Source organism: Astyanax mexicanus, chromosome 24, assembly GCF_023375975.1.
Source record: "Astyanax mexicanus isolate ESR-SI-001 chromosome 24, AstMex3_surface, whole genome shotgun sequence".
NCBI classification, from domain to species: Eukaryota; Metazoa; Chordata; class Actinopteri; order Characiformes; family Acestrorhamphidae; genus Astyanax; species Astyanax mexicanus.
In genome coordinates this window covers 21,367,154-21,393,141 of record NC_064431.1, presented here as the reverse complement: position 1 = coordinate 21,393,141, position 25,988 = coordinate 21,367,154, and the positions used below count along the sequence as shown (strand labels likewise).

General features: G+C 39.1%; 1 protein-coding gene across 2 annotated transcripts in view; it reads right to left on the bottom strand.

Annotated features, from left to right (window-relative positions):
- Positions 1-25,988, bottom strand: part of rassf5 (Ras association domain family member 5) — an 88,018-nt gene that overhangs the window by 60,693 nt on the left and 1,337 nt on the right. The window contains exon 1 of one of the 2 annotated variants that reach the window (XM_022682720.2): positions 9,907-10,586. The exons of the other annotated variant lie outside the window; for it this stretch is intronic. Within the exon in view, the coding sequence (XP_022538441.1) occupies positions 9,907-10,069 (163 nt within the window). The 5' untranslated portion in view covers positions 10,070-10,586. Of the gene's footprint in view, positions 1-9,906; positions 10,587-25,988 lie in introns of those variants that run through there. 2 annotated transcript variants of the gene reach the window in all.

The window sequence follows — 25,988 nt, the reverse complement described above, 5'->3', positions numbered from 1 at the left end:
ATTATTAAATCAGCCAATAATAGGCCAGAAGAGCTATGCATAAATTCAACTAAGAACATGGAGAACTAAGAACAAGGCAGATGAGCCACAACAGCAGCCAAGAACAGAAAGCTAAAGCATTAAGACTATTGCATGTTGGCCGGAATCCTGCAACTATACTATAGTCATATTAAATACATGTAAAATCCTGTAATATTACTCTACCACCTCAGTCCACAAGCTTTTTTTAACTTTAGATACTTCTGCTTCTGGATCTCCCAGCTTGTCAACAAATGCATGTGTAAAGCTGTCCATAAAAGGAAAATAAAGCATGGCTGGTACTGCAGTAATGTAAACGTAAATAATACTTCACAACTTTACATTGTGCTGCTGTAAAACTGGTTGTTGTATCTGGCATTCAGCATATTTCCTGAAACATACAGCATTAGCTGCTAATTGTATGACAAATTACAAATACAACTCTGGAAAAAATAAAAAGACCACTTTAGTTTCTGAATCAGTTTCTCTGATTTTGCTATTTATAGGTTTATGTTTGAGTAAAATGAACATTGTTGTTTTATTCTATAAACTACAGACAATATTTCTTCCAAATTTTAAATAAAAATATTGTCATTTAGAGCATTTATTTGCATCTCGGCATGTTCTCCTCCACCAGTCTTACACACTGCTTTTGGATAACTTTATGCTACTCCTTGTGCAAAAAATTCAAGCAGTTCAGCTTGTTTTGATGGCTTGTGATCATCCAGCTTCCTCTTGATTATATTCCAGAGGTTTTCAATTTGGTAAAATCAAAGAAACTCATCATTTTTAAGTGCTCTCTTATTTTTTTTTTCAGAGCTGTATATGACAATACAATTATGTATGACAAATACAAAATATATCTAGGAATTAGGCCTGTCACGATAATTACACTTCACTTTTTTGACTTTTTGTACAATTTTATGATCTTAAAATTAGAAAAATATTGTTTATGGCAATCATTTCTGGGACGGTATATTGTCCACAAAAATCTCATTGTAAGAGGCCTACTAGAAATAAGCTGATTCATTTTCTAATGCCAGTCTAAACATATAAAATACAAGCTATACTGAGTAAGATTTCCTATTTGGAAGATCTTCCATCCTTTTTTGTAATGTAAACATTTTTGTTTCTTAAAAAAATAAAATAAAATAAAAGCCTTTCTTAGAACATCACTGCATTCTGGGTAATCTTGCAAAATCCTGCTTGTGCTTGTAAACCACCCTGGTGATTCTGGTCTTTGTCACTAAACTCTTCACCTCAGAGGGCTGTTAGACCGGCAGGGCAGCCCCCACACCCTCTCCTTTACAGGACACAAACCCGGCTCTGTTCCCATTCAGCTTCCCCTACACCTCTGCGACCCACCTGGGGGAAATCCCACTTTTCTAATGCAAACATTGAAGACGAAAACAACAATGTGCTCTGTTTTACTGGCACCAAACTGGCAAACATGCCCTGGCTTGGCCAGTTTACATTTCTCTATAACTCACCCGGACTTTCATATAAACACATACTGTTAACTCGAGGTCTATCACAATAACTACTTTTGTTTGGACGCTATGCTGTCATAAAAATAATAAACAATATTATTGCCAAGATAACCTTATGACTATAATTTAATAATATCACATATATAATTATCATATACACTCATCGTTAAAGAAATAACTGCAAAAGAATAGAAGGAAGTGTCGGATTGTAATGATATTCGACACTATATATGATATTCGGAGAAAAATGAATGAAATGAAAAAAATATATAGAAATTGATATGAATAACTCCTGGTCATATTTATGTTAGCAAAAATGAAAATTCACATTAATCTCCAGTATCATTTATTTTACTTCAATCCTGGATATATGGAGTTTATTATTAGTATCAGTAGCTGTTGGATCACTGACTTCTGTTACAATCTGGTAAAAAATCTCAATAAGGGGTGTGCCATATATTATATCATACGCAACAGTATTACCAATTGAAATGTACAATTCTTTTTGTTGCAGTAGTGTAGAGTATTCTTGAAATTATTTCTATGTAGCTGCTACTCAGCTGTATATCCCCATCAGACACCTTGTGCTGATTGACATCACCCTTTTGGTTGTCATCTACCCACCCAAAGAGAGAAAGGTGTGCTCTCTCAGGGAACTGGTAGCTGATGGCAAGCTGCATGACCGGGATTCGAACCAGCGATCTCACGATCATAGTGGCAGCGCTTAGCCCACTGGACCACTCTCACTTTTTTTCTTAATTTACAGTTTTGTCATATCGACAGGAATATTGTTACTGCAAAAATACCCTGAAACATTGTGATATTATTTTACGGCCATATCTCACGCATCTAGGAGACACACCAGCTTGTTCATGTTAATGTGTTCTTCTCGCCAAGTAATTGGTAATTGTAAGGTCAGTGAAAATTCTTGAGGTCATGTCCATAAACTATATCACAACGCAGCAGTTATTTATTTAAATTATTGTGACAGGCCTAGTCAGTTCACATAAAACATCTACTGTTTAAACTTCTGTTAGTCTCCTTGTCCTTGTCTTTGCCTCTATTTGCCCTGTTTCACTCAGTCCAACCAGCAGGCACTGGAAAAACAGGCTTAACCCCGACACCAAGAAACGTCTCCAGTGAGACAGGAAAAAAAAAACACACAAGACAAGATCTAATAAAACACACAACCCAGAGTCCAGGCAGTAAACACTGGGTCTGGAACAGGAAATGGAATTCCCTCAGGGGACTTTACTGCACTTGTCTTCCACCCATTAATTCTACACAGCTAATAATGACTGAAATTTAACAGGTTAACAGGATAAATGCAGTAAAGGCAGAGTGGTAACTGCCTGCCCCCACAAGCTGTCATTCATTTTTAGGAACTCTGGCATTTTTGGGTCTTTTCCATTGGCTTCTTTGTGCTGTTTTACTGGCAGGCTTAAGCCATGGGTAGTATTTTTAACATGTGATAAATGCAGCCTAGTCTCGTAGGGCTTGTCCTGTTGGATGGAAATGCATAAGAAGTGGAGGGTGAGGGATAACCCAACATATTTAGCTGTTGTTTTATTCTGTATTAAAGTGCCAGTCCATATTATTTAGTTTCAACTAAGCTTAATATATTAATTCTTTTCGTAGGAGTTCTTCTGGCCAAGTCACACTTCTCTACGTAGTTACGTCACACGTAGAGCCTCTAAAAGAGGATCTGGCTCAGTTTTACTGAATGCGAGTTGATGGTGGTGCAATGGAGACTTCAGAATGGGAACTCAAGAGCTCAGTAGCTCATTCACTCATAGTAAAAATAAAGTGTGTAGTTGAAGTGAAGTTTCTTACTGAGTGCGCTCTCTCTCTCTCTCTCTGACTGAACATAACCTGGAATCAGATTCATCCGCTCTGAAAGGAGACCGCATCCCACCCGCCCAATTTAAAATTATTTTTCTACCTGCTCGGTGCAATTACCTATTCTCTCCAGAGAGGGGCCTAAATCCCAAAACTTACGGACATCAGCTTTTTTTTATCTTTTCTTATCAATTCTTGATATCCTGCAAAAGTTTGTAGACATTGGGCACATGGATACAAGTGTTTTAAGGCCCTCTAATGTCTATGTTACCTTCTGGCTCTCTCTTTCGGACCAACACTGACAGAAGTTTCAGAACTTTCTTTATTGTTGACATTAGTGCTAAAACTACACTCAGTGCAAAAGAAACCAAAACAAAAATCTGTGGAGCCATTGCATATGACAGTTGTTCTTCACCACTGGTAGTGATACAAAGGACACTAACAGTTCAGTAATATGTGCAGAACTTCTTGGAGCTACATGTGTTGCCTCTTATGGCAGGGCTTCCAACTAGCTTTTTTTTAAGCAGCAGAATGCTCGTCCACACATAGCAAGAGTTCCCCCATGAATGTCTCCACCAGATTAATCAACAATCAAGAATTTATGGGACCAGCTGGATTGCTGATTTAGGCAACATACAAGTGTGCAGCAGGATCTACAGGCCCAGCTGAAACATATGTTGGTAAATGTACCACAGGATGCCATACAAAGCCTGTACAACTTCATGCTAGAGGTGTCCAAAGAGGGTCACTTACATATATCATCATCACAAAGGAGGATGGGTTCCTCCCAAGGATTTTAAGTGTGGTATGAATATTATGGATGATGTGTGTAGTATAATAAGTAAAATTAAGATTCTTGGCACTTGCGCCTTATTAAAATTGTGCAACCATGCTCTGTAATAAAATGTCCATACTCAGCTCAGTTAAGTAAAATTATTAATATTAATTCAGCAGCTCTGAAAGAAAATGCTTTCTAACTCGACACATCCACATTATGCCAGAAGCTAATGCTGCTGATGGAGCACTTAAGCTTCCAATTTATTTTGATTTTACTAGATCCCCACAGTAAGAGTATGCATTTGGAAGGGAAATGTAACAAATGCACAGATAACTCAGACAAAGAGGATGCTAATGCTGTTCTGTTGAAGATACGCTGTATAATACAGCAGTATCCTCAGACACAAAGCCAGTCATTCTGAATGGATGCTAATTAGAGTTAAGTGCAGTCCAGTACAAAAGACAGTGTGTATGCTAGATCACTGTAGACAGTCTGAAAACACCTCAGTCTTTGTTGGGGACCTTATCAGTGTTTAACACACACACACACAAATACACACATGCAAAATAAGCAAATATACATTCATCATGGACAGCTTGTATCAGCTGCTTTCTAAAGGTCTACTGTGAATAGTAAATGGGGCTACAGGACGTGGGGCAATATATCATATGCTTAAAAAGTGACACTTTGACTGAAACAAGGCCCTAAGTGTGCCATCATTTGTAACAAATACAGTACTAGTGAGATTAAAATTCAAATGAATGTAATATATTGGTGGCTTGGTAAATCTAAACCTGGAGAGCTAAAGCTAAACTGGAGAGATGTAGCTAAACTCAGAGGGCTAAAGTTAAAGCTAAAGTTAAAGCAAAACCTAAAGGGATTATGTTAAAGGTCAACTGGAGAGCTAATGATAAACAAGGAGGGCTGATGCTAACCCTGGATGGCTAAATTTAAATCTAAACTGGATAGCTAAAGCCAAACTGGCGAGCTAAAGCTAGAACTAAACCTGGAACTTAAGCTAAAAATAAACCTAACGAGCTAAAGCTAAACCTTGAGGGCTAAAGCTAAACCTTGGGAACTAAAGCTTTATTTTAAGAACTATAGCTAAACATAGAGAGCTAAAGCTAAACCTGGAAAGCTAAAGCTAAACCTAGAGAGCTAAACTGAAAAGCTAAAGCTAAACCTGGAAAGCTAAAGCTAAACCTAGAGAGCTAAACTGAAAAGCTAAAGCTAAACATGGAAGGCTAAAGTTAAAGCTAAACTGGAGAGCTACAGATGAACAAGGGGGGCTGATGCTAACCCTGGAGGGCTAGAATTAAAGCTAAACTGGAGGGCTAAAGCTAAACCTGGAGCTAAAGCTAAAACTAAACCTGGAGAATTAAAGCGATATCTGGAGCTAAAGCTAAACCTAAACTTGGAGAGCTGAAGTTAAAGCTAAACCTGCAGAGCTAAAGCTAATGTTAAACCTAGACAGCTACAGTTCGAGTCACAGGGTTTTAAATGAATATGAAATGATTCATCTTATTAATATTTATAAGAGATGCATCTTTGCTTCTTTCGTAGAACTAAAATATTCCTTCCTCAACAAAAGTATTCATCCAAGACCTTTCAACAGCCTCTCTAAACCACCCTGTGCTCACTTCTCTCACACTGACAGTGCGAAATTGCATGTGTCATCGTCTGTGGTGACTCAGCGAGTGTGAGGGAGGATAGCACATCAGCTCGCCAACCTCGTCCTGTACCAGCGAGGGTGAGAAAACCGGTAACGTCATCCCATATGCCCTGCTGTTTATGAGGATATGACCAAACACATCAATTTAAAGCTACATTAAGCAGAAACTTCATACAGCTCTTAGCACTGACATGGCAAAAAATGTGGGAACTAGAACCATTGTCATTGTGTCCCATGACTTTTGCCATGTCCCATGGAAGCTAAAGAACACAGGCTTAAATGTGGAGGTGATGATAATTTCTGCCAGAGTCACTTAACTGTTCACATGGATGATTGTAACCAGATGTTGCTGGTCACAACCATTACCTCTGTTTACCTACTGCACCACTGTCCACTGTAGGTGGTAATATTAGTGTGTAGTCTATGGTGTATTCCCAGTACATTTGTCACATTGAGACAAATCGAGGAATGTTAACTGCACATTGTGCAACTTTGAAAATGTAATTTCCAAACTTCTATCTGGGTCATTTTATTCTGAAGTGTAGATACTGTAATTCCTGATGCCTTGCCATGAGCATGCTAGCCAGTGTTGAACCTCACTCACAAGATAACACCTCACAATTTATACAAGTGTGGCTGTTCCCAAACAATACATAATCTAGATGTTACCAGCCACAGTGAACAGTGCCACAGTTCATGGTAATAATCAAGACTGGTGGCATCCCACAGGTTAATACCATGTTCTTTAGTTCCCATAGGGAGTTGGGGTGAGACAATATATCAGTATAATGATATATTGTATGATTTATCTTATTGTTATCGATACGTAGGGGTCAAATATCAATATTTTTAGATAAGACTTGCCCCCCCAATTTTACTTATTAAAGTTACAGCTTCATTACTCCACATGGTGCCATAAATAATGAATGAAGTAAACCTGCAGTGAAGAATATTTGTTGTGAATTCTGTGAAACTGACACCAATAAACCTTTAATTTCTGGTATTTGCTTTTATTTAGGAGTATTTTATCCTCTTCAGTAACACAGATGGCGTAAAGTATTGTAGAAAACTGTCCTGCAATATTTTGCAATGCTATTCCTATTCGGCACATGGCAAACGTCATGAGACATGGGAATACTAGTTTGTAGTAGATATTTGTAGATATATGCACACCATATTTCAAACTCATTCACTTAACCAACATTAATATGGGACACTCTATCCAGCCTCCATCCTTCAGTCTGACCTTGAAGCATCTGGGACAAGATGCGTCTCGAGGTGTTCAGCTTTCGCTTGAGAAGAAAAAAAAAATTACATAATCGACTGCAAGTCCTGCGAGAGTTGACGCGAGGAAGCTAAACACGCCCTAAAGCAGATCAGTTTGTATTCATTAGGTTCCTTCACTGCCTCGCTGCTCTTCTTGAGTCGAGTCGAGGAGACGTCTCTGTTCCAGATCGATGCGGAATTCAGTTTTCATCTCCCTCTGGCCTGCTGTCAGGAGCGTCTGGCTAAAGTCAGCACTGGAGATCAGATTTGTTTGAAGTAGCCAGGGCTTTTGGGGCAGCTGCACTGAATGCCTCACAGAATGATGAGGATAAGGTATGGGTGAGGAGTCAGCGTAGGACAGCACACAGCTTCAGCAGAACACCAGACTAAGCACAAACAAAAAACACTGCAGCTATAGGTGTTGGTTGCTGAGGTGTTTCTAGGTGGATCCTAAGGTGTTGCTTCCTTATGGGAGTTGGTTGTGAAGGTGTTGCTATGTAGTTGCTATGGTTTTGCTAGATATTTGCCAAAGGCAAGTTTATTTCTGTGTCAAATCTACTCCACAGCCGACCTGTACGCTATGTGTAGCTGCCTAGTAGTTTACGACATAGCTTGGCGCACACCTCCCCAGAAATCTAACTATATGTAACGGCAAAGGAGACTGCAGCAGCTGGCGTCTATAGGTTCCACAAACCCAGAGCCAACCGCTACAAGTTCTAGACAAGACAAGACAAGACGGGACAACCTCAAAACAGTCTCTACAATTTTCTCCACTACAAAACGATCTTCTACCATCAAGTTTCTACAATCCAAAATCAGCCCCTACATGTACAGCAATCCGAAAATTGTGCATAGTAGTTCCACAAGTTGCAACTCTAGAAACAAGCGCAATTTAGGGAAGGTGCCTGAAGAGACGTCCAATGCGGTGAGACACCTAGGTGATGCCTCACCTGTGACTGGTCAACTGAGCAAACATACTGCAAGGTGGTTGGTAAGGTTCTGATAGACCGTTGTTAAGATGTTACTCCGTGTTTGTGAAGGTTTTACTATGATACAGGTGTTGGTTGCTATGATGTTAAGAAGTTGGTATGGTGTTGCAGCTTTTAAAATGTGTTACGATATAGAAGCTAGGTGCTAAAGGTCTTGCTAGGTGGTTGACAAAGGTGGTGGCAAAGGTGTTGCTATGTTTTCAGCTCAAAAAATGTGTCCTTTTGAGAAGTTTAAATTTTTAGGCACAAGTTTACAGACGTATTTGTATGAGAGTATTTTGGCCACAATAATTGGCTTTCTATATTAATAATAATAATAAATCTTATGCAAAACAGTATCAGTCTTGCCTATTGAAGTCACACTAATGCAAAAAACACTAACTTAATTACAGACTTATTGCCATCTTGATATCAGAAGCCCTGTGGTCAGTGTCCTGCCCTGCAGTGTGTAGAAGCAGAGTGGACGGTCGTGATTGGGCTGACCGTGTGATAACAGTGATACTCCTGACACTGGCACATTCTCTCCGCCTGCTCTCTGTTTACCGGACCATTCGAGAACCACAGGGGCTTTATACCGCCAGCACACTGGATCAATGACCGTCTCCACTCCTATTCAGACCTAATGCATGTGGGCGGAAAACAATGAAGGGGGGATGCTCCCTATAGAATAAAACTGGGTTATTTTAGGAAGTCTCGGCCAAGCCCCTCAGTTAAAGCCATATTTACTGAATTTACTGCATTCCTACAGTCTGAAATACACAAGCTTCATCTACCTGCATTTACCTTTAAACAACACTGCCCACACATCCTTAGATAAAAAGCTTCTTATATACCCTCCACCATTCTCTACAAGTTTCTTTCTCTACACAGCCTAAAACTAGCATCTAAATGTTTTACAACCCCAAAGGAAGTCCATACAGGTCCCTCTAAAACAAAACAAGCCTCTAGGCAAGTTTTGCCTAGCTCAAAACAGCCAGCAGACCCTCAAACAAGATCTAATACCAGCCTCCACATCCTCCAATCCAAATTCAGCCTTGACAAGTTCCTCCAATCCAAAACCAGCCTCTACAAGTTCCTCCAATCCCAAACCAACCTATAGAAGTACAAATTTTCAAAACCAGCCTACAACTAAAAACTCAAAACCAGCCTTTACACATTGTACCCATTCAAATCTAGCCTCTACAAGTCCAATCAACCCAATCAAACACAACCAGTTGATGTGCCTCCAACTTAAAACCAGCCTCTACAAGTTCTACTAACTTGAATCCAGTCAACAATTTCCACAAGCCAATATCTACAGGTTTCTCTGATCAATTCAACATCAATCTCTACAAGTTGTGCCAGCCTCAAAACAGCCAGATGATGTTCCTTCAATCCAAAATCAGCCTCTTTAAGTTCCCCAAACTTAAAGCCAACCTCTACAAGCTCTAGACAAGACAAGACAAGGCAAGGCAACCTCAAAATAGTCTCTACAAGTTTTTCCAATGCAAAACTAGCCTCTACTAGTTTCTCCAATCCAAACAGTCTATATGAAGTTCCAGTCTACAATTTCCACAGAGCCAACCTCTTCAGATTCCTCCGATAAATTCAACATCAATCTCTACAAGTTCTGCCAACCTCAAAACAGCCAGGAGATGTTCCTTAAATCCAAAATCAGCCTCTTTAAGTTTCACAAACCCAAAGGCAACCTCGACAAGTTCTGGATATGACAAGGAAGGACGAGACAAGGCAACCTCAAAATAGTTTCTACAAGTTTCTCCAATCCAAACAGTCTATATGAAGTTCTGCCAACACAAGATCACTCTGACATTCCACCACTACATACAGCCACATTCCACTCCACTCGCCTCTCACCTGCCAGCACCAGGGCACCACTGCTGCTGGACCTGCGGAGCAGCCGGAGCCCCTCGGACCAGGAGCGCGATTTGGGCAGGCGCCTGAAGAGGCGTCCAATGCGGCGGGACACCTGGGTGAAGCAGGCTCCGGCGGCCGCCGCATCGTCGTGGGCTGCCCTCATGCCGCCGGCCGGGGCTATCTGTGGCCGGCCGCGTCCATGACCCCAGCTCCAGGTCCACGCCAGCTGGCCCCAGGTGCGGTCTCGGCCGGGGCTGGGGGCCGGCGTCTCCGTGGCGCTGCGCTGAGGGCTGCCTGTGCCAGTTGCTGCTGTGCCTCCACCATCGCAGGGCTGCGCTGGGCTTTTAGTGGCGCGCTCCGGTTTAACACCCCCCACCCCTGCCCCCTGTGCCACCCTGCACCCTTACTCTCGCCCAATATCCCTTCTCACTTCAACACATACACATGCATGCGTTACCCCGTACCTCACTCACTGATCACTAACTCTCTTGCTCGCTTGACCACAAACTGTCTCTCTCTCTCTCTCCCCAATTTCTAACTCATATTCCAGGTCCCACAACCACACGCACTATCCCTCTGTCTCTCTCGCTCACTCACTCACTCGCACTCATCCTCGTTTTCTCACGCAGTGCGGAGTGCGCTCAGGCCGATGCAGCACCCACACATCGTCCTCTCTGCAGAGCGCTTTTCATAGCCTTCTTAAAGCTACAGATACACAATCTCTCTCTCTCTCTTTTGCTCACTCCCTCCATCTCTCTCCTTTTCTCGCTTTTTCTCTCCCTCCCTCGCTCGTCCTCCACACTTTCTCTCTATGTCGTCACCTATGCCTGCTCCACTTCCTTCGAGTGAGTTTGTAAGTGAGACAAAACGAGAGAAAGAGAGAGAGACAGAGATGGAGAAAGCCAGTGTAGATAGAGAGGTGTCTCACACCACATCTCTCTCAGCCTCTTTCTTTCTCTCTTTCTCACTCTCTTACCCTCAGCCTCTGTCTCTCTCTCTCTCTCTCTCTCTCTTTCTCCATCATCACAGGATAGTAAGACTCCACCATGTACAATCCTGACTTTAAACTGCAGAAATAATGCAAATTAATTGTGGTAATGAATTGCTGCTGGATGTATAAACTATGTATAAACAAGCAGACAGGAAGAACGTTATGCAGCGCTGCTCTGGATTATAATAATGTTGATGATGAGCAAGTGGAGGACAGTGAAGGTGTATATATACCCCCCCACCACTCAGATATAGACACATCCTAAACAACAGGCACAGGCAATTACACAAAAATAGCCAACATTCTCCACCAGTAGCCCATTGCCACCCACTGTCGCCACCCACATGTCTCCATCTCGACAAGTCATTAAGATTCAATTACACAAGCTTAGCAACAACATCCATGTGTAAATAAATATTAAGACAGCTTTATTATGCTATGGATTTATGAGGAGGAAGCGTAGAAGCTTCATTTCCTACTGCTAAAAGAAGATCCAGAGAACTGGAGAGAGGACGGTAAGAAAGTCAAGGGTGACCTAATTATATCTCATAACTCCCCACAGTCCTGTTACAGTTAGCGCTGTATTCGCTATTCCTTACTCTGAAGCAGGAGAGAACACACCGATCCTGACCTGCCAAATCACAGCGTTACATAATCATGCATATCATCATCCACTTAACTTATATGTAACCAAATATTTGTGATTCCAGTGCTTCTAATGCTTAGCTGATGCAAACAGACACATGCATTGTCTAGTACCTGTAAATTAGTAATAAGAGTCTCGAGAGCAGATTAAAAACATGACTCTATTGGCACTGTGCTCCCAGCCAATGCTCTTCACTGAATGCAAACAAATCTTCATAGCAATGCTCCAAAAACTAGAAAGACACAGTTACTCAACATATACTAACATACACTGCCTGGCCAAAAAAAAGTCGCCACCTGGATTTAACTAAGTAAATGATGTGGGGTTGATGCTGCAGTTGGTCAGATCTAGGTTCAGCAACAGTATGTGCTGAAAGAATAAGGTCAGCTGACTACCTGAATATACTGAATATAGACCAGGTAATTCCATCAATGGATTTTTTCTTTCCTGGTGGCTCCGGCATATTCCAAGATGACAATGGCAGGATTCATGGGGCCGGAATTATGAAAAAGTGGTTCAGGGAGCATGAGATCATAATTTTCATACATGGATTGGCCACCAAAGAGTCCAGACCTTAACCTCATTGAGAATCTTTGGGGTTTGCTGGAGAAGACTCTACCATCACCAATGCAAGATCTTAGTTAAAAATGAATGCAACACTGGATTAAAATAAATCTGTGGTGACTGGCCCAAAACATTTCATTTTTGAGGGACCCCTAGTATGGCACTAATGTACAGTAATGGTTAAAGTATTTTGTTTTCACTTACTGAGTATTGATATAAGGGAGCCTATGAACACAGCAGGAGACCTCTGGAAAATAGGCCACCCTAAGTAATTTAATAACCCCTCAAGTCTTTATAGGGGCCTTTATAACGTGACTTAATACATAACATACTTCAAACTTATCCATTAATCCAAAATATGATGCTCTAATGTAGCCTAATGGCTAAAGTAGGGTGTTAATAATTAAGTATAATGGGTCCTAAAAAGACGACAACAGAATCTGTGTTGTCTAGGCCCCTTCAATGTGTTTATGTTAGTCTGTAAGACCACAATATTGGTCTGGGAGTATATTAGCAAACATAGGTATTTTTTATAGAGGCTAAATATAGCACTTGACCTCACAAGGTTAGGACAAAGTCTGCTAACAAAAAATGACAGGGCAACAGATGGGCTGCAGCTTCTACCTGTACCCCTCAAAGATTGGTTAAAGACCATTAAATATACAATGGATAATAAAAAACCTGTAAAGTCTCAGTCCTAAATGTGGTCGAGGTCTTGTCCTGAGGTTCTAATGGTTGGTTACCTTTGATTCAGAGCAGTTAAAGAGAGCTGCAGACTGAAGAACAGCTTCCTGCGTCTGTCAAGGCGAGTGAATGGGGCTTTGAAAAGCCAAACACAATATCTCTCCTGTTCAATAAGCATCCGAACAAGGTTCGGCTGTGCTTTCCTGACCACTGAAATGTCCCTCCTGCAGCAGAACATATGTACAGGGCCTGTGGGGCAAGATCCAACCTACACACTCCAAATAAAACCAGAAACAGAGGTTTGTTTGAGCGAGACATGGGTGAGAGTGGAAGGCGGACTTCAGCACTAGGCCGGTCACAATATCATATATCATGACTTAATTAACATATATTTTGCTGCACTTGATTTTGTCTGTGTACCTTAGAAGAGATTACTTTAGAGTTACTAGAGTTACAGGCACTGTTCTGTTCTTCTCTGCTCTCTGACAGATGAGCAGGCACACAGTACAGCTTAAACTGCTGCAGTAGTCTTTTACAATGTTCAATTATGTAATACAAAGACACCTATAACTTCTTTTCAAATGTTTGTTTAAAATTGACAATAAAATCATTAATTGCAATAATTCTTGGGACAATATATTAGGGCTGCACGGTATTGGAAAAATTTACACTGCAAATGTTATTTTTTTGACTAGATATATTGCGATATCAAACAATGCAGAGCCCATGACATCACCAGCCCCACCCACTTTTCGGCAGTGACTTCACTGTTTCCATCCAGCCACAGAGAGACAGGGCAGCAAAGACAACACAATCTAAAATTAAACTCAGTCCATCTCAAACAACCACTTAGAGTACTCAATCAGATTAGACAAGTGACCCCTAAAATTACAGGCTTATATTATTATTAATATTGGAATTGTATTATTAGAGTTGCTAATTGCATTAAATGAATAGCCCATTACATATAAAAAATACTGTAATCTTATTCGTTATTATTAATTTAAAATAATAAAAAAATAATAAATGATGCTTCTTGCCAAGCAAAAGGTTAAAGTTTGTTAATACTAGGCTCTTGGGTGCTACTGCAAAGTTTTCAACCTGCCACATTAAAAAGATAATAAAACAAATATAATTAAATTGATGTGGTATTTTTAGTATTTTTTTCCTGCAGAATTTAACATTTCTTGTACCAATCAATAAATGCTAATATTGTGTATTTATAGTACCGCATTTTACAGACTTTAACGTCTTAAAATCACCTTTAAAACACAAGTCATTTACAGTATTTTATAATTAATCATCTACAATATGCCCAATATTACAAATCATAATATATCCAGTATGTAACAATGTAATGATGTATTAATAGTGTATACAGGTAATAGTGCAAAGAACTAAAACCTGGAGTGGACATCGTCCACATTATCTACCCTATATTATCTATGTTATCTACATTTCTTAAATGATATTTAAAAGTAACTTCTTCATTTGTGTTTAGTTATACTGCATTACATATAATAAAAAAAACTAATGTCTGTATTATGAAAGATAAAAAAAATGAAGATTTAATTAATTTTCAATTCATTAGATTAAAGTCTGTAATGTACCAGCCTCTTTTAAATTGAAGTATTTTAATCAACAGATTAAACATATAGTGAGAGTTGTGTCATACTGGTAGCTTCAATGACTAAATGTAAAGTTGTACACATATTAAATGTATTATACTTTAGGCTACAATTTTTGTAGCTTAACAAAAGACAAATCCACTGATTACTAATTACAGACACAAATACCAACATAATTAACAATTACTCCTAAATGATTTGATCTAGGCCCCCTGGAGCCCTTAGGGATGAGAGAAATTCCATAGAAAAGTGGGGGCCATATACAGGCCCCTTGTAATTAAAGGGGTCTTTAATGGGTCAATGAAGATGTAACAGAATGGAGCCTCATAACAACTTATATTATGTTTACTAAGTGCTATTTTGTACAGTTATGCAACTGGAATGGAGTTCCTGTTTTTTTTATCTTTAGCAATCCTAAATATTTGGATTGATGAGTGAACAGGGGTCAAAAACACTGGAAATATGAGATGGTGTTTCCTCCTCAGCTAAGAAGAAAAGCAGAGGACAGACTTTTGTTCAGCAACTGGAGTCACATTTTTAGCTTTAACTTACTGGTGCACATATACAATACACTGACATGCCAAAAGTCATTGGACAGCAATATGTAAATTGATTATGAAGTGTTACTTCAGGGGACTGCATTAAGAACATACACCACAGCTATGTTTGTGTGTTGATCTCTGGTGAGTGAAGCTGAACACTGGGCACAGTGCTCATTATGGGATTTAGATGCTCATGGTAGACAATACTAAGTTTCCAAAGTGTCAGGTTTATTAAAGAAGGTAATCAATATTATATAATATCTGTAGATTTTATATATTTGATATGACCAGACATCACTTACTCGTCTCACTAATGCTTAAGTCTTACTGGATTTCTTTTAATTACAGAAATTAATCTGACGTCTGACTGCCATGCACGAGACATAATCCATCTGCAGGAGGGATGAACACAGTCGTACTCCAGCAGGGATTAAGCTCAAGATCAGACATGCAGCATCCATCCATCATCCAGAAAAAAGATGAGCAGAAAGGGGGGAGGGACTCTGCGCTTAAAATGAGCCAGATTAGAGGGGTAAAGACAGACTGTGCCTGATAACGAGAGAGAGAGAGAGAGAGAGAGAGAGAGAGAGAGAGAGAGAGAGAGAGAGAGAGAGAAAAGATAGTGTATGAGAAGAGATTGAGAGAGAAAGAGACAGAGAGAAAGGGTGTATGAGAGAGTTAAAGAGAAACAGAGTGAGAGAAATAGAGATGTAAGAGAGAGAGAGAGAGAGAAAGAGAGAGTGTAAGAGAGAGATAGAGACAGAGAGAGGAAGAGAAGAAATAGAGAGAGAGAAGTTGAATGAGAGAGAGAGCGTTAGAAAGAGACTTAGAGAGAGGAAGAAAGAAATGGATAGAGAGAAGTTGAATGAGAGAGAGAGTTAGAGACTTAGAGAGAGGAAGAAAGAAATAGAGAGAGAGAAGTCGAATGAGAGAGAGAAAAAGACAAAGACAAGGTGTAAGTTAAAGAGACAGAGAAATAGATAGAGAGAATGTGTATTAGCGAGAGAGAGAGAGAGAGAGAGAGAGAGAGAGAGAAAAATACATGGGAAAGATGTGTATGAGAAAGACAGAGCAACAGAGATAGAGAGAGAAAGGGTAAGAAAGAGAGAAAGACAGTGTGTATGAGAGATAGACAGAGACCAAGAGAGAGAGGAAAAGAGAAATAGAGAGAGAGGGTGAATAAGAGAGAGAGTTAGAGTGAGACAGAGAGGAGAGAGAGAAATAAAAAAAACAGGGTATGAGAGAGAGTGAGAGAGAAATAGAGGAAAAAAAGAGAGAGATGGGGTATGAGAGAGAGAGAGAGAGAGAGACAGAGAGGAGAGAGAGGAATACAAAAACAGGGTATGAGAGAGAGAGAGAGAGAGTGAGAGAGAAATAGAGAGAAAAAAAAGAGAGAGATGGGGTTTGAGAGAGAGAGAGAGAGAGAGAGAGAGAGAGAGGGCGAGAGAGGTTCAGTGTTCAGGGCCGTTAGGGTTGATGGGTAGAGACAGGCTTTCTTTAGTTAGAAGGTTTTGATGCTCACGCTACCCGACAGGTGGCAACGGCTGCTGTCTGAAAGTGTGTGTCTGAACTGACTGCCTGAACTTACCCTGCCTCTCACCTTGAGAAACCTTCCTCACCCTCCTCATCATCACTCCTGCACTGCAGTGACTCAGCACACAGCCAGATACAAACACAGTGTACCAGTATATCAAAACCCATCAGCAGATTTACCATCAGGTTAAGAAAGAACAACGTCAGGTCAGGATATTTAATTAATGCAATAATGAAAAATATGGAAACAAAAACCTGCAATGACATATTCGATACTCAGTATTCAGTATTCAACATTTTTACAGTTTCAGTTAATTATAGATATTATATTGACATGCCAAAAATTATACAACAGCAAGATGCAAACTGATTATGAACTGTTCTTTTCCTCAGAGGAAAGCTTGGGTCCCACACCTGTATAGGTTGTGAGGTGATACAGAAACAGTCAAACGTACTACACACCTTCTTATTCAATATTTCTTTTTATTTCTTTATTTAATTAATTTTCTAGTAGTAAAATGCATGAAAACAATTAAGGGACACATGGAATTACTTAGTAAACAGTAAAAAAGATTTTCAATGCAGTGTTAAATAAACAGGGATAGAGCCGAATAAGAAGAAGAAGAAAGCAGAAGAATAAAGCAAAATCTACTCTGTTGTCTGTCTGAATATGAATATCTTGTTTTTTTTTTTCTGAAGACACTCAGTTCCTTTTTCTCTTGATCATTTAATCCAACGCTTCAAAGAAGTGAGGATTTCTCTCTTTTTTTTCATATGCTCTGCTTTGTTTTGTGTTGTTGTGGTTGTGGTTCCTCAGAGATGAAACTGGCCATATTGGGAAAATCCCAGCAGTGTTTTGCAGTCAGAAGCTTTTATGCTTAATGTCGTTTTTTAAATGCCATGCTCTTTGTGTACCTAAACATCTGATCACATGACTTTTCTGAACAGCGTTATGCTCAAGGTTGTGTCGGGTCAAGAACCCATTGCTCTGTAGTTACGCTCAGGTTTCCCCCAGATCACTGCTGTGGGGTCCGATTCTGCAGCACAATAGAACTCTTCTGTTTTGGGTTCTGAATTTAGCACTGACACTGTTTTGAAGTGGCCTGCTCCCTTGGCATTCTGGGAAATGGTGTATTTAAGAGGCAGTGGTGGTGAAGAAGCAGTGTAGGCAGAGCTGAACATCCCTATTTAACTCCCAGCCCTTACTGTAATTATACAGCTGGATGAGAGAGAGCTGCCGGGCCAGCGGTTATGTTCATACCATAAACAGCTCACTTCCTGTGTGTTCATTTTTCTGTTTGGGTTGTTTTTGCTCTTTCCTTCTATTCACATTAGACAATCGAGCCACTGATAGTTTGCAAATAATGGCAGAATGGAATGGTGTTTATTTGATACTTGATGCAGTTTCATTTAGACTAGTTTGTGTAGTAATACACATAATGGATTGATGTGCAATGTTAAGCAACTTATTCCCATGTCCAAGCTCATAAAGATCTATAACTTTCCATTCATGCACATGTTCATCTATATTGCAACCCATCTATCTTCCTTCCCATTCATACCCATCCAGTTTTGAAGTATTACAAAAAATGCCATGCATGCAGGCCTAACTATTGATTGACAGGTCTTATATTGGCATCTGGCAGTGATAAACAACATTTAGAGCTAATATATTTTCTTCAATTAGACCAGTTCACTTTGCAATTAACATTGCAAGCTAACAATCATGCTGACATTTTTAATGGGGATGCAGCTTTCATTTTCTAGCAGAACTTTGCACACTGCCAAAAAGTACCCACTGGTTTTATATAATATTAATCTATATAATATATAATCTATATTGATACATGTCCATACCCATGCCATCATGATTCATACCCATGTATACTCATACTCATCAATATTCATACCTATTTATATCCATACCTTAAATAACCATATCGATCTATATAGATTAAAATGGGAACTTATGTCGCTTAATGCAATCAATCACATCCTCACATCAGTGCCCTTCAGAATCTAGTAAAATGCCTTCTATCTCTAAACAGCAGAGACAGTTACTCCACCAAAAGCAGGATAAACTCTTCTTTACATCACTGAAATGTTAGATAAACAATATATAAGCAGGGGTCCTAATTTTTTACTTCACATAATGTACACACACACACACACACACCACCTCTCTCTTTCTCTGACTGCTCCATCATGCAGAGATGGCTGTTCTAAGCACTAAGTAGGTTAGAAGATGAAGATGCAGTACAGAGAAGGGCCAGGCAGCAGCAGCAGAATCCTAATCACACACACACTTTATTATATGAGAGTTGGAGCAGATCAGAGCACAGTGTTCTGCCTCACTGCCTGTAAAAGCGGAGTCCAGTTCACACTGACCCAGTACTGCATCTTAATTTGCTGTCCTGAAAATTTCCGGATCTAACAGACCAGGAGACCAATCAGGATGCAGATCATAAACTAGGATTCAATGTCAACAGGGCTGTGTAATGGCAAAAAACTAGCAGATACATGAGTTATTATTTAGTTTATTTAGTATTGAACCCCACCATCCTAATAATATTACTACACTGTAGTGGTGAGTTTGGATTCTGACCATTAAAGAACAGGTTAAAAGGAAGATAAAAGAGTATAATATGCAGAAAAACAAAAATAACTACAGTGTCCTATACATTCAGTAGAGCTGTAATATTGTCCTGATTTTATAAACACACAGAAAAAGTCATAACTGCATTACCCGCATGCAGCAACAGAGGGAGCTCTTTACACTGAAGGCTGAGCTCATTTAACATAACTATGCTGGAGGCAGAGTGAGGAACAGGAACATAAAGTGAGGAGGAATGGGGTAGAGCAAAGTAGAGTGAAAGAGAGTGAGGCAGGGTGAGGTACAGTAAAGCAGACTGAGGGAAAGCGCTGTCCAGCAAGGCAGTGTGAGGTATAGTGAGGTAATATGAGGGACAGCAAGGTAGAGTAAAGTAGAATAAGGTAGAGAGAGGTACAGGGTGAGGTAGCATGAGGTGAAGCTAGGTAGAGCAAGGCAAAGTGAGGTACTGTGAGGTAGAGGTCCACAGTGCTTGCACACACCCAACTACTTCTTAGCCTGAAAAAAATGAGTGCAGTAAAGCCAAGAACTGAATAAACCCTTAAAAGCCTATTTTAATGTAGGAACTTTATTTTACTTTGTGTACTGAAGTTTTACATCAATGTTAAGATATCCAGTTTTTTTTTTTTTTTGATACAGCAGAAATGTTATTGAAGCTAATATAAAATCTAATGTGTCATTAATAACAGACTATGTGTTGCCTGGTGTAAGTATCAAACTGAAAAAAAAACTCCTTTCTTTATGATTAACGTGTGCAGAGAGAGTGTAACCCCCCTAAACCCCCCCTAAACCCCCCTAAACATCCTGACCAGCTCAGTCTCCTCTAAACTCACTTTACTGTCCTCTTACACTTAGCGGAGCAGCGCACTGCACCAACCAGCAACCCTGCAGAGCTCTGCTGACACGCTGCCAACTCAGCACTGGAACCACACACACACACACACACACACTCAGGTTCACTTACACACACACACACACATTCACATACTGTATGCACACACACAAACTGTATACACACACACATACTGTGTACACACAAAAAACTGTACACACATACTGCGCACACACACCGCCAGCAGCCTCATGTTCACTCACACACACCTGCATACACACACATATACTGTACACATAGAAATCATGTGCTCACAGTACATATACTGTATGCACACACTTATACACACACTGTATGCACACACATACTACACATACACATACTGTACATATACTGTACACATATACTGTATACACTAGGGGTGGGCGATTTGGCCCTAAAATAATATCACAATGTTTCATGGTATTTTTGTGATAACGGTACTCTTGGCGATATAAATTAATGATTTTTTTTTTCAAGAATACACTACTGCAACAAAATGAAAATTTTATTTAATTATTGCATACGATTTGTGTCACACCCCTACCTGAGACATTAAAACGTACAAGAATTGAATCAGATTTGTAATAGAGGTCAATGATGCAGAATGGCATGATACTAATAATGCACTCCAAATATCTCCATATATCCAGGGTTAAAGTAAAATAAATGATAGTGGACAGATATAATCTGTCTCTAGGAGATATATAATGGAAAATGAGAACAGTGTGATTTGATAATTAGGGTGGGTGATATGGCACGATATTTTTAGGGTATAATATCGTTCACGATATTTAAAAATGTTGGCGATATGATCGCGTACGATGCGATATGGCACACTCCTAGTATACACATACATACTGTACATACACATACTGTATGCACACACTTTACACATACATGCTGTACACATACATGCTGTACTCACACACAAATACTGTATACACATAAATTGTACACACACATACTGTACACATACACAAATGCTGTTTACACGTATGCACACACTATACACACAATGTAAACATACTGTATATACACAAACTGCACACAACAATACACTTAGACTGTAGTGTTTTGTATTGAATCATTTGTATTTTATCATATTGTATTGTTTGTATTGTGTGGTGTACTCTATCATATCGTATTACTTTATATCATGGTTTTGTATTGTACCAGAGTGTAGCGCATTGTATCATGCTGTACTGTAAATGATCAGTTTTGTATGGAGGTGTGTTCTCTCATATTGTAAAACTTATTGTATTGTATCATACTATATCAAATTTGTATCGAGGTGTATTACATTGTTCTGTATCACTTTGTTTCATCACTTAAAATAATGTTTTGTTTTTTTTTACTATTTATGGTTTTGTATTGTATTATATGAATACTGTATCAAATTGTATTGTGTTGTATTGTGGTATATTATATGATATTATAAAATTTACGTAAGAAATATTAAGGGTGTATAAACTTTTTTGTTATTTTGAAAGTGTAAAAGATGAAAACAAAAAACTTTTTGATTAAAATACAAAATGATTGTGTTTCTTAACTGTTTGCAATAACAGTCATTTTGACCAGAGGTGCCCAAACTTTTGCATGCCGCTGATCTCACCTGAGGACTCTTTTTGTAAGGTAGCACGATGTGATTACTCTGACTAGAGTTGTTGTTTAGCACTGTGATATAAAAGCTGCTCTGGGAATCACTTTCTCCACTGCTCTTCCCAAAAGCACCCTCCTCTCTGAACGTGCTTTAACCTGCAGATCCATTCACTCCAAAACACGATTCACTAGCTCAAACCTGAGACCCAAGACTATTATATTACACTCTGAGCTTCTGAGAAATCTGATTAAACACCTTTAGACTTTCACTATCAGTTACTGTTATTGTGGAGACAGCCGGTCATAATAAAGGAATGCTGGATCTGATACAGTCAGGGTAGGAGGATAGGGAGATGGAGGAGTCGCAGCTTTCACTTTCTAACTCTCTCACATACACACACACACACACACAAACACACTATTATAATTACATTAACGACTTATGGTACAATATATAAACATAAACTTTCTTAGTGATAAAATTTAACTTGTTTGTTGACATTGTTATTTCTAATACTTTATATTTTCCTAATAATTAAAGTCTAACTGTGCTTTATAAGTAATGTGTACAAGCATAATAATGTATTATCAGTATATAAGTGGCTTAAAATTTTCTTAAAATGACATTTTTATGCAACTATTTCTGGGAAAATGTTCTGATGGTCAGTGATGGTTATCTGCTGTTGTTGGTACACTGCTCACACTGCCAAAGGTACCAATTGTTTTTTTTTTTAATATTCAAATTTTCTTTGGCTGTAAGCCATAATCATTAACAATAAAAAAAAAAATATATATATATATATATATATATATATATATATATATATATATATATATATATATATATATATATATTATATGCATATATAAATATGAGTTTCACATTTTGAACTAAATTACTAAAATAAAGTAACTTTTTAAGTTCAAATTTTTTGAGATGCACTAGCAGAAACATTACAGTATTTTGTAGAACTGGCCCACCACTGCTTCAGAATGTTACAAGACATCGTAAAATCACAGTTATAAACTCTACAGAGAAAGAAAGACAGACAGGGGAGAGATGAGAGAAAAGTAGATTAAACCTGCTAACATTAACTTTACAGTTCACAATGTAGTATAGCACACAGATTTTAGAGCTTTATGACTCCAGGCACCCTTTGATTCCTCAAGCAGCATTCTGACAGTACTACATCAAATTAATCACAGTGGTGAAAGGCAGCCAGCCAGTCTTTTGGTAAACAAACAAATGCTACAGCTAGTTAGCTCAACTAGCATTACTATACTAGTACAACTCGTAAAACACCAGACTTTTTAGCTGAATAAAAAAAAGCAGTTTGGTTAAAGAGGTAGGTTTAGTTAGTCCAGGTTCAAATACACTTTTAGAGACTTAAAATAAATTAGTCATTACTCTACATTACTGTATAAATTATTATTTATTTATTTATTTTTTGCCATTCCCAACCAGACATAATTATCAGTTGCAGAATATTTGGTGCCTCCTTATGTTTATGTGCCACATCACTGGAGTAGAACTGAGAATAGAGAATCGAGAACAGACCTGGGTGTGTGAGAGTGTGTGTGTTGGGATGACAGGAAGAGTAAGTGTTTCTAAATCGGCTGTGTGTGATGGAGAGGGTAATTGTGCCCTTCTAATGATGTTTATCTGGCTCAAAGGCCTCCCATTACTCCCATTACACCCACTGAGGCTAATTAGCCATATAGAGGAGGGGCAGCATGGCAGACCCACATACATACTAATTACACTATATGTCCAAAAGTCTGTGGACACCCCTTATAATAATCGCATTCAAGGGGGGGAGGCCATATAGTATCAAATACAATAATATCGCAAACATTTTTGACAAGTTAAAAAAAAAAGCTCTATGATAGGATGCTACCACTGCAAAGTCCAGTTGTGAAAATTCCACTACTACCGTATTTTACACACTATTAGGCGCACCAGATTATAAGGTGCAATATCAATAAACGTCTATTTTCTAGTAAGAAATGTTTTTCTTCTAATTCAGCAGGACTCGCTGCTGGGTTGCAAAACATGTAAAGCTAAGCTAAGAAAACAAAACTATAATTCTTAAAAATAAAAATAATAAATTTAACGAGTCAGACTAGTGAAACGAGCACTGGATATTAATCTAAACAGATTTTTCTCCAGAAAACTGTTAAGGAGTATATCCAAGAAGGTTAGAATTCCAGTATTTCTACAAAAGCTGGAGCATTAGTGGCTAATGCTGAGTGTTCCGTCAAGACAGGCCAATATTAGCTAGCAGGTTATCCCACGTAGCTTGTTTTGACACGGTAAACACACACACTACAGTCCGATATACTCACCTCTGGACAGCCAAAGAGCTAGCGCTTAGCACGGTTAGCGGCTAATGCTAATGCTGCTGGAGAACTAAACTGAAACTCCTGTATAAAGCTGTACTTCAGCAGAGTGGATTTACTGCTCCTTACAACCTGACTAGCAGAATTCATACATAAAGCGCACCAGATTTTAAGGTGCACTGATGATTTTGGGGGAAATTAAAGGATTTTAAGTGCGCTTTATAGTGCAAAAAAAATCTGGTAAATTGCAGTGTTATTCAAGAGTTTCAATTTAGTTTTCCAGCACCGAAGCTAGAGTAGCATTAGCGGCTAACCGCTCCAGCAGGGCTAGCCAGGGTAAGGAGCAGGTTACAGGCAGATAATACTCCCCTCTGAACGGGGAGATAGTGAGAGCGGTTAGCGGGTAATGCTAATTCTACTCCAGCAGTGTCAGCCAGGGTTAGCAGCAGGCTACAGGCCGATGATACTCCCCTCTGAATGGGGAGATAGTGAGAGCGGTTAGCGGGTAATGCTAATTCTACTCCAGCAGTGTCAGCCAGGGTTAGCAGCAGGCTACAGGCCGATGATACTCCCCTCTGAACAGGTAAAAACACTGCAATTTGGTGGAGTGGATTAACTGCTCCTTACAACCTGACTGGTAGAATTCATACATAAGACACACCAGATTAAAAGGCGCACTAATGATTTTTGGGAAAAATGAAATGAATTTAAGTGCGCCTTATAGTGCGAAAAATATGGTTATTTATGAAAATATTATATTTATACTAAATAAAACTTTTTTTTTTTTTGTTGCAGTAAGATATTCCTCAAACAATTTTTCACATCGCCAAAAATAAATAATGATATTGCAAAAATATCCTGAAATATTGTGATATTATTTTAGGGCCATATTGTCGACCCCTTACATATGAAAGAGGGAAGTTGTCAGTTACACACATTACAAATATGACACAGAGCAAAACAGAAAAAACAAACATTGACCTCTGCTGGGGAGCCCCCTGCATCCCTCTGTAAACCCCCCCACCCCGGCCCTTATCTGAGGGCTGTGTTCTGATGAAATGCTCGGGACAATTATACAACATGATTCACAACCCAAACCCATCAAAAACTGTCCCGACAGCAGGAAATACCAGCCGGACCGAGGAGACGACAAAACCGTCACGTGATCAGGACTTAACCCAGTGATCCTCCTTACCCCATCCTGCCCCCATCCAATCAATCACTGTCTAACACAAGCTCTCTTGCCCTCCCTCTCGCTCTCTCTCTCTCTCCACAGTGCTGGACAGTAAGCAGGAGATTAAGTTTGAGCTGAGCCGTAAAACTGGAGTTTCCATAAAGGGGGATTCCAAACAGTACTCAAAAACAACATTTCATGTGTAGAACTGCAACAGCAAACCAGAAAAAGTTGGTACGGTATGAAAAATGTAAAAACAAAAGTGTTTCTTTTGCTTTTTATTTGATTGCGGACAGCATGAAATTATTTCATGTCCTATGTGCTCAACTTTTCACACTTATTTATTAATATACTCTACATCCATTCCTGAATTTTAAACAGTTAGGTATGAGTAATGAGTTAAAAAAACAGTATCCACAAAGGGCAGACAGTATTTATATTTGTCAACAAATGTGTGAAAATATTACTGATATGTTAACCATGTGCAGAAATGGCATTCTCTGGTTTCAGAAGCTTCTGGAACCGAACATTACATATTTAAAATGTGTAAATTGACTCTGTAAGCTCTGAACAAAAAATGAAAAGGCCCATGCAGACTGTTATCAGCAACAAGCCCAACAGCCAGGGTCTGTAATGCAGCATTAATGTAGAAAAGTGCATTAATTCAGATCTTAAAACAACATATGCTGCCTTCAAAAACACATCTATCCATTTTTCATCAAGACAATGCAAAACCATGTGCTGCACTCATTACAAAGGCATGGCTGTGGAAGAAGGGGGTATGGCTAGTGGACTGCTGGGTCTGCAGTGCTGACCTGTCCATAATAGAGAATGTGTGAAGAATTTGGAATTGACAATGTGAAAACGTGACAATGAGAACTAATGTTACACACGTA